The 12,806-nt window shown below is 38.0% G+C and overlaps 1 protein-coding gene across 3 annotated transcripts in view; it reads left to right on the forward strand.

Annotated features, from left to right (window-relative positions):
* The window catches only part of LOC143928156 (uncharacterized), a 298,275-nt gene that overhangs the window by 223,203 nt on the left and 62,266 nt on the right, over positions 1 to 12,806 (forward strand). For all 3 annotated transcript variants that reach the window (XM_077452844.1, XM_077452845.1, XM_077452847.1), the window contains 2 exons: positions 8,848 to 9,041; positions 10,933 to 10,985. In XM_077452844.1, the coding sequence (XP_077308970.1) occupies positions 8,990 to 9,041; positions 10,933 to 10,985 (105 nt within the window). In that variant the 5' untranslated portion in view covers positions 8,848 to 8,989. The remainder of the gene's footprint in view (positions 1 to 8,847; positions 9,042 to 10,932; positions 10,986 to 12,806) is intronic.

Consider the following 12,806-nt stretch of genomic DNA (forward strand, 5'->3'; position numbering starts at 1 on the left):
CGTTCATTTTTCAGAAGAGACAGATCAGTTGAAGGTTATTTCAAGACGAAAATGTGTTTGTATCATCACAGAGTGGCACTGTGGATACAAAATTGATAAGAAAGTGCCATGTCCTAGTTATGCTAAAGAAACATATTGAAGACAGACTTTATAGGCACCACAATGACAAAATATATATATTAAAAATTGTATTTCTTTATTACAAAATAATTTAAAAAAGAATTAACATTGCTAAAAACATTTTCCATTCATGAATGCCAATAATTGACACACCACCAATTACAACAATAATCTTAATCTGTATATGGATCAGAAAATCATTATATATAACATATTAATAAAGTTTCAACAGGCTTGGTATAAAGTGGTGTTGGCGTGTACATTTTACGCATCTGAATGCTTCTTCAGGAGCTTAGGCATATTTTTTTCATGAATAGAAAACAGGACAATAAATCTCACATATAATAATACATAGATAATAGGATAATTGAATGCAAATTACTGGTTGACCATCATTTGGCATGCAAAGGGCTGAAACTGCCCCAGGATGCTTCCCCTCTTTGACACTGCCCCCTCCTGTCCTGCTGCCCCCCAAGTGCAGATAAGCACACCACAACCATGGGGACACATGCAACATTTGTTGACTAATACAAAAAATGGTAATAAAGAGATGTATGGTATATAAACTATATACAGTAGATAAAATAGACTGTAGAGAGAAAATACACCCAAGATGGAGTAGCATACCAATAAAGGTGTTCAAACTTCGTCCATTGTAAAACAAAAAGGCTTACATCGTATTAACTGGGATGGGAGTTCATTAGTTGCAGATTATGTAAAGAAGGAAGGGTGTCCAGGATGTAGCGGGGACCACAAGGATGTATCACCATTTATTTAGGTAATCTGTACATAAATAAGAGTGACACTGTAGTCTGCTAAGCATAAAAGATGGTATAGTATTCAGGGAGAGGAGGGGGTAGATTTTATTAAAAGTAAGCAGTGAGTAAAAATAATAATGCAAGCTTACCCAATCAAGCCAGGGGATAGATACACCATGCCCCAGGCAATAATACGTGAGTATTGTAAATTATGACAGACTCAGGATAAGAACAAAGTAGCCAAACTTAAAGCCTCCACGGTAGTTAGGGTTATAACAGGTAGAATGAGGTAAAATGAGGCTTCCATTTATATGGTGAGGTAAATATATAAGGTCACTTAAGGGAGGAAAATTGTTTTTTTTTTAATAGTAAAGAAATAAAAATGAAGAGGCTACTAATGCTAACCCCACTCCCACTCATCTAAAAATCTATTAGGCAGACATTTAGGTGACATACCGTGTGGGTGAAGATCCACATCTGTACTCATGAATGGAAAAGGTTTTTAGCAATGTTAATTATTTTTAAAATGATTTTGTAATAAAGAAGGTTATTTCAAGTTGTTTCCTTTGATTAATAATAGCTTTCATTTGTATATCATAACTGGTTCTTGTCATATGTTCCCAAAACAGAATGTTTTTGGTGATTATACAAAAGCTGAGGAAGCGCTGTCAGTTAACATTGTCCGTGCCTCTGTTGCCAATAGGGAACAACACTTTTTTGATGACGTTGGAAATGTCACATTTGGCTCAGATTTGCTAATTTTGGTCCTAACTGTGTATGATCATATCTATGGAAGGGTAAGTGGTAAGTCTACCCTATAACAGGTTTGGCCATTACTAATGGGGCCTATACATTATATGATAATCAAAGGGAAAATTGCATATTCGTAACGATCATAAGATTTTTATATAGTGTATACACACATTTCAAGAGATAATTCAGATCTTTCAAAAGAAAATTACTGAAGGAGCAAACTGCACAATTTTTCTTGTTACTGAACAGAACTTACAATTTTAATGCAATGTGTACTGGTTTAGTACAATAAAACATCATATGAGAAATATTGCAGACAATCACAATAATAAAAAAAAATTACAATTCAGCAGCAATAGGTAACAGTGAAGTAAATATCATAGGCATTATAATAATAATTTATAAAAAATATTTAATAACAATACGGTGGTTGCACAAAAGAAAGTCACATCTATGGCTGGCTTAAATTGGTTGTAAACCTCTGAGTCTGACTTTTACCTATAGGTAAGCCTACAATAAGGCTTACCTATATGTAGTGGAAATATCTCTTAAATGCTGTGGATGCAGCCACCAGCGGGGACAGCGCGGGCTTCATTTGCAGGTAAGTGTCACATAATGGGCTAGTATGTGATGCATACTAGCCCATTATACTTTTACTTTGCAGGGGAACAGAGGGGAAGTAAAACCCTGATGGGTTTACTTCATCTTTATACTTTTAATAAAAGAATTGAAACAGAAATTATGCCAAAAATTATTCATTCACCAGAAATATTAAAAGTTTGATCTTTGATGTGTTAATCTTCTGTGTATTAATAAGGTTTATTCAGAATATGTGAAGTATTCTAAGTTACAGTATAAAAGAAATATCTGGCTTCAACATTTTTCTATCTCTATGTACAGTACTCTGCAAAAGTTTTAGGCACATGTGAAGAAATAAGTAAGACGTAAGAAAACTTTTAAAAATATATATTTTATTTGTTTATTTTTATCATTTTAAGAATGAGCGAACAGAAGAAAAATCTAAATAAATCAATATTTGAATACCCTTTGGCTTCAAAACAGCATTAATTCTCGCACACAGTTTTTAAAAGAAATCAGCAATAGCCAGCAATATGTGTACATTTCTTTTTTGCCACATCAGTGACCACGTTCGGGAGACCCAAAAAAACTCTGCCATTCATCATAGCCCCGACTCTTTTCAACATCATTGTAGCATTTATTTCTCCAGTCTATGTGTTTTTTTTTTTTCTGTCCCTCTTTCTTTTCTTTTCTGTTTTTATTCACTCATGCCCGATGGGCGCCACTTATCTGCTTCCCTTGGTCATTCTTTTAAAAAAAAAAAATGTACCCGCCCTTTCCCCATCCCCCCCAACCCCCCCCCCCCCCCATGGTCTCTCTTCTATATCAAGTAAGCAACCCAGTTCGCCCTTACTCATACATCGCTCTTTCTGGCATCCTTTTGACATATCTTGGGGTGTTCAAGAAATTACGAATATAGCCTCTGGTAGATATAAAAAATGTCAAGTACCATCATCCAGGAGTTTTTAGAAATCAAAAGGTTTGGTGTGGGGGTATTGGAGTAGCCGTTCACGCTGACTTCCTGTAACCAACCCAGACCAATAAATGGTGTTTGGACTATACCGGTACTTAATATATAGAAAAAAAGAGATAGTAATAAAAATTAACACATGTTTAATAAATACAAAGAAAAAAGAACAAAATACAAAACATCATGAATAAAATCATAATACACCCCAGAATATTTAGCATATACAGATACTCATAGAAGAGTTCAGTTCTGGTGGCGACCTTTGTACGCCATTTCCAAACACCATTTATTGGTCTGGGTTGGTTACAGGAAGTCAGCGTGAACGGCTACTCCAATACCCCCACACCAAACCTTTTGATATCTTGGGATGTGTTGGTATTTTTCCCAAACATTCAATTTCTTGACAAATCCCATTTCCCCTACTTCTCCACTGTGCTTTAGGTACTCCAAATTGTGACTTCTATTAATTTTGCTGAACCAACTTTTCAAAGAGGGGGTCTTTGGATTTTTCCAGTAGCAGGGGATTAAACTCTTTGCGGCATTTAATAGGCTTGGTATCAATGATTGCCTATATTCTTTGATAGGCATAGTGGTCCCATGCAGTAGGCATATCCTAGGGTCTTCTGGGATTTTTAGACTGGTAATTTCTTTGATTATTAATAATACGGTCTGCCAGAAAACTTTTATTTTAGGGCATGCCCACCAGATGTGGACCACGGAACCCTTCTCTGAGCATCCCCTCCAACATAAATTTGAGAGCCCTTTTTGGAAGTGGTGTATTTTATCCGGGGTTATATACTACCGGGCCATGCACTTATAATTTATTTCCAATATACTATAATTCGGTAAAATTGCATGCGGCATCTGTAGGATCTTCTTAATCTCTCTTTCTGAAATTTTAGTCCCCATCTCTTCATCTCACCTTTTCATGTATGCGGGGGGTTCCGATATTTTTAAACCCATCAGTATTTTATATATCTTCGCAGTCACTCTCTTTCCATCTGTCCCCGCACACAGCTGCTCTAATGGGAGCAAATCGTCTGTGGATCTAATTGGATGTGGGAGGGACTCCACAAAATGTTTCAACTGGATGTACCTCCACCAATTTATTTCTACAACCTCTTTTTGCATCTTTAATTCCTGTAACGTGCATATTTTCTCATTATTCATAATATCCCTTACTTGTGCCCCCCTTTTTCTAATCCACCCTCCAAATGACCTATCTTTCCCTGGTGCAAAATAATTAGTGTCGCATAAAGGTATTAACGGGAATTGTAATCCCATTTTTGTTTTTTGTGAACTCTGTCCCATATTACCATAGAAGTCAGAGTAATTATATGTGTGTGAGCATCTAAATCTCTTAAGTGTGTCGGAATCCAAATCACTTTGCCTAATAAAATATTACTTATCCCTTTTTCTAACTTAACTCAACTTTTTTCTTTATTATCCTTTACCCAGTCCACCACCCGGGCCATTAAAATTGCATGGTAGTATGTTTTAATATCCGGAGCCCCCAAGCCCCCTTGAGTCTTATCTCTAGAGAGTATCCCCAGGCTTATTCGCGTTTTTTTAATCCACCAAATGAACCTACGGAATGGAAGATTTAGTTTATTGAAGTATGAATTGGGGATCGGGATTGGTAACATCTGAATTTTATATAATATTTTGGGGAGTATTATCATCTTTAAACAGTTTATCCTATTAATCGAAGATGTCTAGGGGCCATGACGTCTAGCTGTGTTTTAATATCATTCATTAACAGAACAAAATTTTGTTGGTATAACTTATCTTGTGAAACAGTTATTTTAACACCTAGGTACTTAATCTCTTTATCCCTCCACCTGAAGGAATTTTTTGTTTAAGCCCTTGAACCTCCTGTGGGGTAAGATTTATATTCAAAATTTCCGATTTTGCAGTGTTCATCTTAAAGTTTGATGCACACAGTTTTTAAAAGGAATCAGCAATAGTCAGCAATATGTGTACATTTCTAATTCAATTTCATATTCAATTCAATTTCAAACAAAATTTAGTTTTGTTATAATTTATTTGGGATTCGTTTGTGATTTGGAAATTCGGATACATCCAAATTTCCAAATATTGAAAAATGCGTTCAAATTTAATTTTGGAGCAAAACGCACATGTCTACTTGCATTGCCTTGCTAAGTATTGTTTGTTTGTTTTTACCTTCCTCTGAATCAACTGTGGGTTTAGGTATATGTAGTTTTTTCTAACCTATTTTTTTTTTTTTTATTGGTTGAACTAGATGGATTTATGTCTTTTTTCAACCTAACTTACTATGTAACCACTTTATAATATATATTTCCAGTGCAAAGGCAACAAATATTAAGAAATATTGTGCAAGACAAAAAAAAGGGTGAATATTAGGCAAATTACCAAAACAAAGCTATATGATCGATATGATGATGATAATTATTACCGATATTTGGTCCATAAGGGCAGTCATATGTTCTATATTACGTGAACAGGATAAGAAGAAGCACTCAGAAGGGGCACCTGTGGGGAACAATGGCCAAGGGATATTTGTTTAGTTAACTCTTTATATTTACTATGTATTAACAGTATATATTTTACATAATATTATAATTTAATATTGCCTAATGAATTAGAACATTATTTTGATTCAGAAACTACAAATAACTGATTTTGAATAATACGTCTTAGCAATGACCATTTTAGCTGTCAGATCCTTGTATTTGAGGTTCCTAACCACATCATCTTCTTTTCTCTTTCAGTGATTTTAACCTTTTCATACATTACACATCCATATCACCTGAACAAAGGAGGCACTGATATTTTATCAGTATTTAAAAGTCTTATCCACATATTCATATTTGCATGAAATGAACAAATAATATTCTGACAGATATGAATTCAATATGACAGAATAAACTATCTTTAGTTGAAGTAACTACATGCTGTACAGGTGAAGAGTTTAATGGGATTAGACAATCTGCTTCTAACACTGGCCAAATTTATGACCATAACCCAGTTTAGCTGAATTGCAACCAGTTGATAACACAAAAGCCTTTTTATGATAATGGTTTTACTGGTTTTACTGGTCAGTAATGTATGATTCCTCATTTTTTATGTTCAGTACTATGAACACATTTTTAATACATGTTTATTTCATTTTTTCCAAATAATTTTTATTAAGGTTTTTCAATTTACAATACAAAAATAACTATTCATTCAAAGTCTGTGAAGAATTCCATCATCAGTTTTTCAAAAGTACAATTTTTCACAGTAATAATAGGAAACAATAGCAGCAACTGTTTAATCTTGCAGAGTGATGTACAGTACAAGGTACTAAAATAGTTTCTTCATACTTCTACTGCTTTCCAAAAGTATCAAATACTATAGCAGAAGGCTTCTGCCAGAGTATACCCATTAGATGCTTACTTCAGTAGGACTAGCATCGTTCATGGAGGCTGGGAGCATCGATGATACAAGTGCCTCACTGAGGACTACCAATAGCTCAGGGAGTAGAACATCACTATATGACTTCTAAGTTTCAGATCAAAGTCCAGTTTTACCTGTGGCCTTGTAATTAGGAGATCCAGTGACTCCCTTACTGAGTTCCTCTAAGATTACTGTGCTATGGTAAATTAGGTGACCTTAATGCAGCTTCTAACATACCTACTTTATAATCCCTGTGTCAAGAGTATATAACAAAAATTAAACGTGATATTGGTGTAGCGCATTAATGCATCTTCCGCACAAATCACTTGATATTTACGTAAACCACAAGCTTGCGTGTATATGTGTTCAGGATGCTCCTGCATTCCATGAGCAAGAAATTAGGTAACTGGACATGACAAAGCTCTTCCAAATGCATTTTGTTGAGGTGACATCATCAGGAGCGGAGCTATCATACTCCACTCATCGCCATATATACCCTTCTGTATGCCAATTGACGCTCTTTGCTCTTCAGCAGCCACACTAAATAGTCACTGTTTCACTTGCAGGTATAATCAGAGGCCGCTCTTTAGATAGGCAAATTAGGTAATTGTCTGTCTCGCGGTCTGTCCCCAGTACTCTGTCTGTCTCACAGTCTGTCCTTAGTACCCTGTCTGTCTCACGGTCTGTCCCCAGTACCCCGTCTGTCTCATGGTCTGTCTCCAGTACCCTTTCTGTTTCACGGTCTGTCCCCAGTACCCTGTCTGTCTCACGGTCTGTCCCCAGTACCCTGTCTATCTCACAGACTGTCCCCAGTACCCTGTCTGTCTCACAGTCTGTCCCCAGTACCCTGTCTGTCTCACGGTCTGTCCCTGGTACCTTGTCTCATGGTCTGTCCCCAGTACCCTGTCTGTCCCCAGTACCCTGTCTGCAAGAAAATAGCCCTCTAACCCCCCAACTCGGTCAACTAGCTTTTTCTTTCAGCAGGTCCCCAGGCATTGTTCATTGTGATTGCATCAATGAATGACATGATTAATGGTGGAAGTACATTGTGGGTCTTGTTTTTAAAAAAATATGTGTTTTTATTTACTTTCCACTTTGTGTGTGAACTAGTAGGGGTACTATTAGACCCTTTCACACTGGGACAGTTTTCAGGCATTTTAGCACTATAAATAGTGCCTGTAAAGAGCCTGAAAACTGCCTCTTTGGGGCAGTTTGGGAGCGGTGTATACACCGCTTCCAAACCGCCCCTGCTCATTGGGATGAAAAGTGCTTTGGAAGCGCCACAACAGGGGCACTTTTAACCCCTTCTTATCCCCTTCTTGGGGGTTAAAAGCGTCATGCTGCCGCCAAAAAGCACAGCCAAAGCGCCACTATAGCAGTGGTAAAGCATAGCTAAAACTAGTGGTGTTTTACCACTGGAACCCACACCGCCAGTGGGAAGGGGGGGGGGGGTTGTTTGTCCTATGACATCCATAACAGACCTTCATCAAGAATACGAGTATGCATTTTTGTCAAAACTCAAAATATTACAGTAGAGCTACAGGCAAAACTCTTTTTTCATTGTGGGTTATAACCCCTGTAATTTTTTTGCCATCTGTGTCCCATTGTGGAGATTTCCCCTCAGTTCCTGTCCCATAACCAAAACAGCAAGTCAGGGGAAATTCCTGCAAATTCAGGTATCTCTTGGGGCCCCAGATCAATAGAACTACTGTCCTCATTGTAAGATTTACCTTCTATTACTATTGGCACACTCCAAAATTTGGGATTTTCTTTACTTTCCCTTTGAATGATTATGGTAAACAGGAGAAATAGAGAGGGTGAATCTCCCCAACAGGGCCAGAGGTAGTACCAAAAACCTGAGAGGTTTTCTAATCCAGTTCATTCTTTCCAAAACAAAACAAAAAAGTTTTGCCTTTATTTAAACATTTTTGCAAATTAATAAAATGCTAATATTTGTAACATCTGTTCCAGTTTTAAAGGTCTTTCTATGCTATTCTGACTTTCTGTCCTATCCACCAAGCATGTGTGCATTATCCCAACTTCAAATTTGGTAGTACAAGAAATAATGTCCCTATCACAAGCTCAACAAGTGTTGGTCACTATTGGACATGTTACAAACGCAGGACCTGGTGCCAAAATTGCATCATGGTACTTTGTTATTCTTAGTTTATGATGAGGAAAAAATTGGCAATCGCATACTGTTTTCTTAACTACATCTAATATTTATTTTAATCATTTACCCTTTAGGATTAAAAATGACTGGCATGTGAAGACCTTTAAAGTCCTTGATTTTGTTCCATATTTTTGATGATGTCAGCATCTTCAATGGTATAAAAAGAGGAGCTGCACCTAGGTGTAGTACCTTGAGATTGACCAAAAAACCTGAATAATGAAGACCTTCATCTTCACCTTCTTCCTGCTGGCTGGTCACAGCTTTTGGGGTAAGCCATTCACTTTTATTTGTCAGTTAAGGTAAATAGAAATGATAGATCTTCTTTTTGGTGCTGCATTTTTTAGTGATGCGTTACTCCTGTATACTGAGGCACTATAAACATGGCTTCTATTTCCACAAGACACTCATGGGTTGAGGCTAGAACAGCAGGGTAGCAGGAGGAAACATTCAGTACAGCTTTTACAATTACATTACAAACTGCTGCTAAGTACTTTAATTTTTTACCTTTTCACATGATTTCATTTTGAAAATGAACACAGGTTCACCCGATTTACTAACATACTTGTTGAAACATTAGCATCCTCTACACCTTCCAAGGGTTAATATATCATTAATAAATGTGACTTTCTTTTTCCTAACAAAAAATGCTATCACATAGTTACCCCTGTATATTGTGTTCGCTAATTAACATATCTAAAAGTTTTTTTTAATTATTAACACTCCCCACTGACACCACCAACTTTGGAAGGGACCTCCACATTCTTACAACTTGAACAGTAAAGAACCCCTACACAGTTTAAGGATAAACTATTGCTGGTCCAACTTCATTGAGTGGCTGCGAGTCTTCTCAAGAAACCTAAGGCTAAATAATTTTCTCCCTAAGCTGGAATCACCTTTCAGATATTTGTATATTATGATTATATCTCCTCTTAAGTATCTCTTCATCAGGGAGAATAAGTTTAAATCGGTTCTAAGGTCAAAAGAATGCATTACGGTAAAAAAAACAAAAGAACCTTCTACTAGCTGCTCCTCCCTCCTTCGTATTAATGATGTGCTGTGATTACTGTGTGCAGCTCTTGTCACCCCTCTTTCTCTTTTCACAGAAGGATCAGACAGCACCAGGAACCATTGGCTCCTCCTGCTGTCAGTCAAATTCTGTGAGGAGGGAGCTGGGTGGGACCAAACAACACTGTGCATGTCTATGGACACAAAAAAAAAAATCTTGGCAGCATGCTGGCACGTGGGCCCCCATAGCACACGGCTTGCTATCAAGGCACGCACAGAATAGGGGCAGACAGAGCCACTGGGGGACCCCAGAAGAGGTGGTAAGAGACCACTCTGTGCAATACCATTACACAGAGCAGGTAAGTGTAAACCAGACTCCACCCTCCCTCCTCTTATAGAAGTCACATATAAACGCTATCATACCCTTGTATAGGGACATCTATTATCATCGAGGCTGCCCTAAAAAATATGACAGAGTATGGGCCAAGTGATTAGCAGAACCCTCCACAGCACCACCTGACTGAGGGGGCATGGCTCACCCTATGTCACCCAATAAAAACTTATGTCACCCCTTTCCCAATGAGTTTTCCTCCTTAATATGATGCCCCGCACTTAGTGAAATATTACTGAACAGAAGATGTTATTGTCTATTGCTTCTATTTCTCTTAGAGCACGAGTCAAAACCAGTTTATAACTTGGTCCTGCCAAGACCGGCATGTGTTTTTATGTTCTCCTGTTATGCATTCCTTGCAGAGACCCCTGTGTGGGTACATCCTGCCATCGGGCAGAGTCTGCTCCAGTATGTTTGCCTTGTTTTTCTCTGTATTTGTATGTTTTATGTTTTATATACAATAAACAGATTTATATATTAAAAAAAAATGTTTTTGATTTCCCAACTGCTTTGATGTTTGCAGTCAGTCCTCAAATCTGAGGTCCTCCATTCCCCTTTCTAGCTTTTCTGCCTCATTAAGTAAATGGACTAAAAATCAAACTAGCAGTATAAAAAACACATTACATTTTATTACAATGGGTTCAGTAATTGGTAAGTTATTATACATGAACTTTACCAATATGTGAAAACAAGAGCTACGGTGAGAGTATTGCTATGATGGATGATGATTGTCTTCTAATATGTATTTGTCTTTTGATTGTAGAAACAAAAGCTCAAGCATCATCAGGACTTGCCTGTCTTTTGAAGAGTGCTGATGTAAGCTTTTTTTTGTCTTATTCATGTATATATTTATCTTAAAACATTATATACACATATCTTTGATTCAGGTGTCCAGCATATGCCTTTTCTACCCCATTATTCTGGTGTCAGTGACACAGACCCTGCCACCATCCTAGTGACACCGATACTGCCACCATCCTAGTGACACAGACCCTGCCACCATCCTAATGACACAGACCCTGCCACCATCCTAATGACACAGACCCTGCCACCATCCTAGTGAAACAGACCCTGCCACCATCCTAATGACACAGACCCTGCCACCATCCTAATGACACAGACCCTGCCAGCATCCTAGTGACACAGACCCTGCCACCATCCTAGTGACACAGACCCTGCCACCATCCTAGTGACACAGATCCTGCCACTGTCTTAGTGATATATATTTATTATAGTTACAGTTGTACAGACTGAACCCCCTTTCTAGTAACGCAGACCTCACCTCCATAGTAGTGGCATGACACAGATTACACCTCCATTCTAGTGACAATACCTGGGTGGAAAGCTCTTATGGTGACTATAACGATCATATGAAACAATTATGGGATAGCAGAAAGCAGTTAAAATCCCCCCAATAAATACACAACACCCTTTGTTGGATAAAGATTTGGCCGCGGTCATTTTTTTTATTGGCTTAAATACATAAATGTCAGAATTTTTTGGATCACTGTAATTTAACACATAACAACAGCTCAGCCACTATGGCTCAAGCTGGAACATTAAAGAAAGGGGAAATTATCTCAACTTTCATACAACAAAGAATTTTTTGATGAGAAGAAAACCAAAACCAAGAGACCCAGCTATTACAACTCAATAAAACTATCCCCCTTAAATAAGATGGCAGTGCCACACAATAAGTTGCCCGTGATGGGTAGGGAGGGAACACCACAGCTTGAATGCTTACTGAGGTGAATGGCCCTCTGAGGGCTCAGAACCCCCTTTTATTTACCATTTTCTCTCAGTTCACCCTAAACTGCCCAGATACAGAGGTCACCTGACCTCCCCAGAGGTGTCAGTTGGCAGGGAATGTTGTCAGTGGGATTCATTAATATGATTGCTAAGTGTAACCTATACAATCTTTTCCATTTTCTGATTGTATTGTTCACACAGATAGTAAAATGATCAACTGTATAGTGATCAATATATGGCCACCATTACACTTCCCCTTCCAGAACTATGACAGACATTTCTGTCTGCTCTCTTACAACTCAAGAATTACATTGAATTACAAGAAGAAGAATTACATTGGAGGCTTCCTGCTCAGAGCTCAGAGGATCTCACAACATCGTCCTTTAATGCTGATAGTGGTAGCTCTTTAGCAGGTGTCCAGAACCTCTCTTTTCCATAGTTATGGATTAATTCATCAGTTATTTTTTTTATATCCACTCCTTAAATTGTTTATTGGTAATAAATTAAACTGATATTAAAGAGGGATTCCACCAAAAAAATATATATTAAAAGCCAGCAGCTATAAATACTACAGCTGCTGACTTTTAATAAATGGACACTCACCTGTCCCGGGTTCCAGCGATGCCGGCAGCCGAGGCCGATCGATCGTTCGGCTCTCGGCTGCTGCAGTCACCATTCTAGGTGAGGAAATCAGGAAGTGAAGCGAATCGGCTTCACTTCCCGATTCACTACTGCGCATGCGCGAGTCGTGCAGCGCAATAGGAATTCTCCGCGCTGTCACTGGGACCCGTGTGTGTCCCAGCAGACAGTGCGGCAGGGCAGGAAATGACATAGACTCCCACGGGATTCTATGCCCGGAAGTGGGTGTAAATACCTGTCTTTGACAGG

This window comes from Lithobates pipiens, unplaced genomic scaffold, assembly GCF_037356315.1.
Source record: "Lithobates pipiens isolate NorthernLeopardFrog02 unplaced genomic scaffold, aLitPip1_a1.2 Scaffold_23, whole genome shotgun sequence".
Taxonomy (NCBI): domain Eukaryota; kingdom Metazoa; phylum Chordata; class Amphibia; order Anura; family Ranidae; genus Lithobates; species Lithobates pipiens.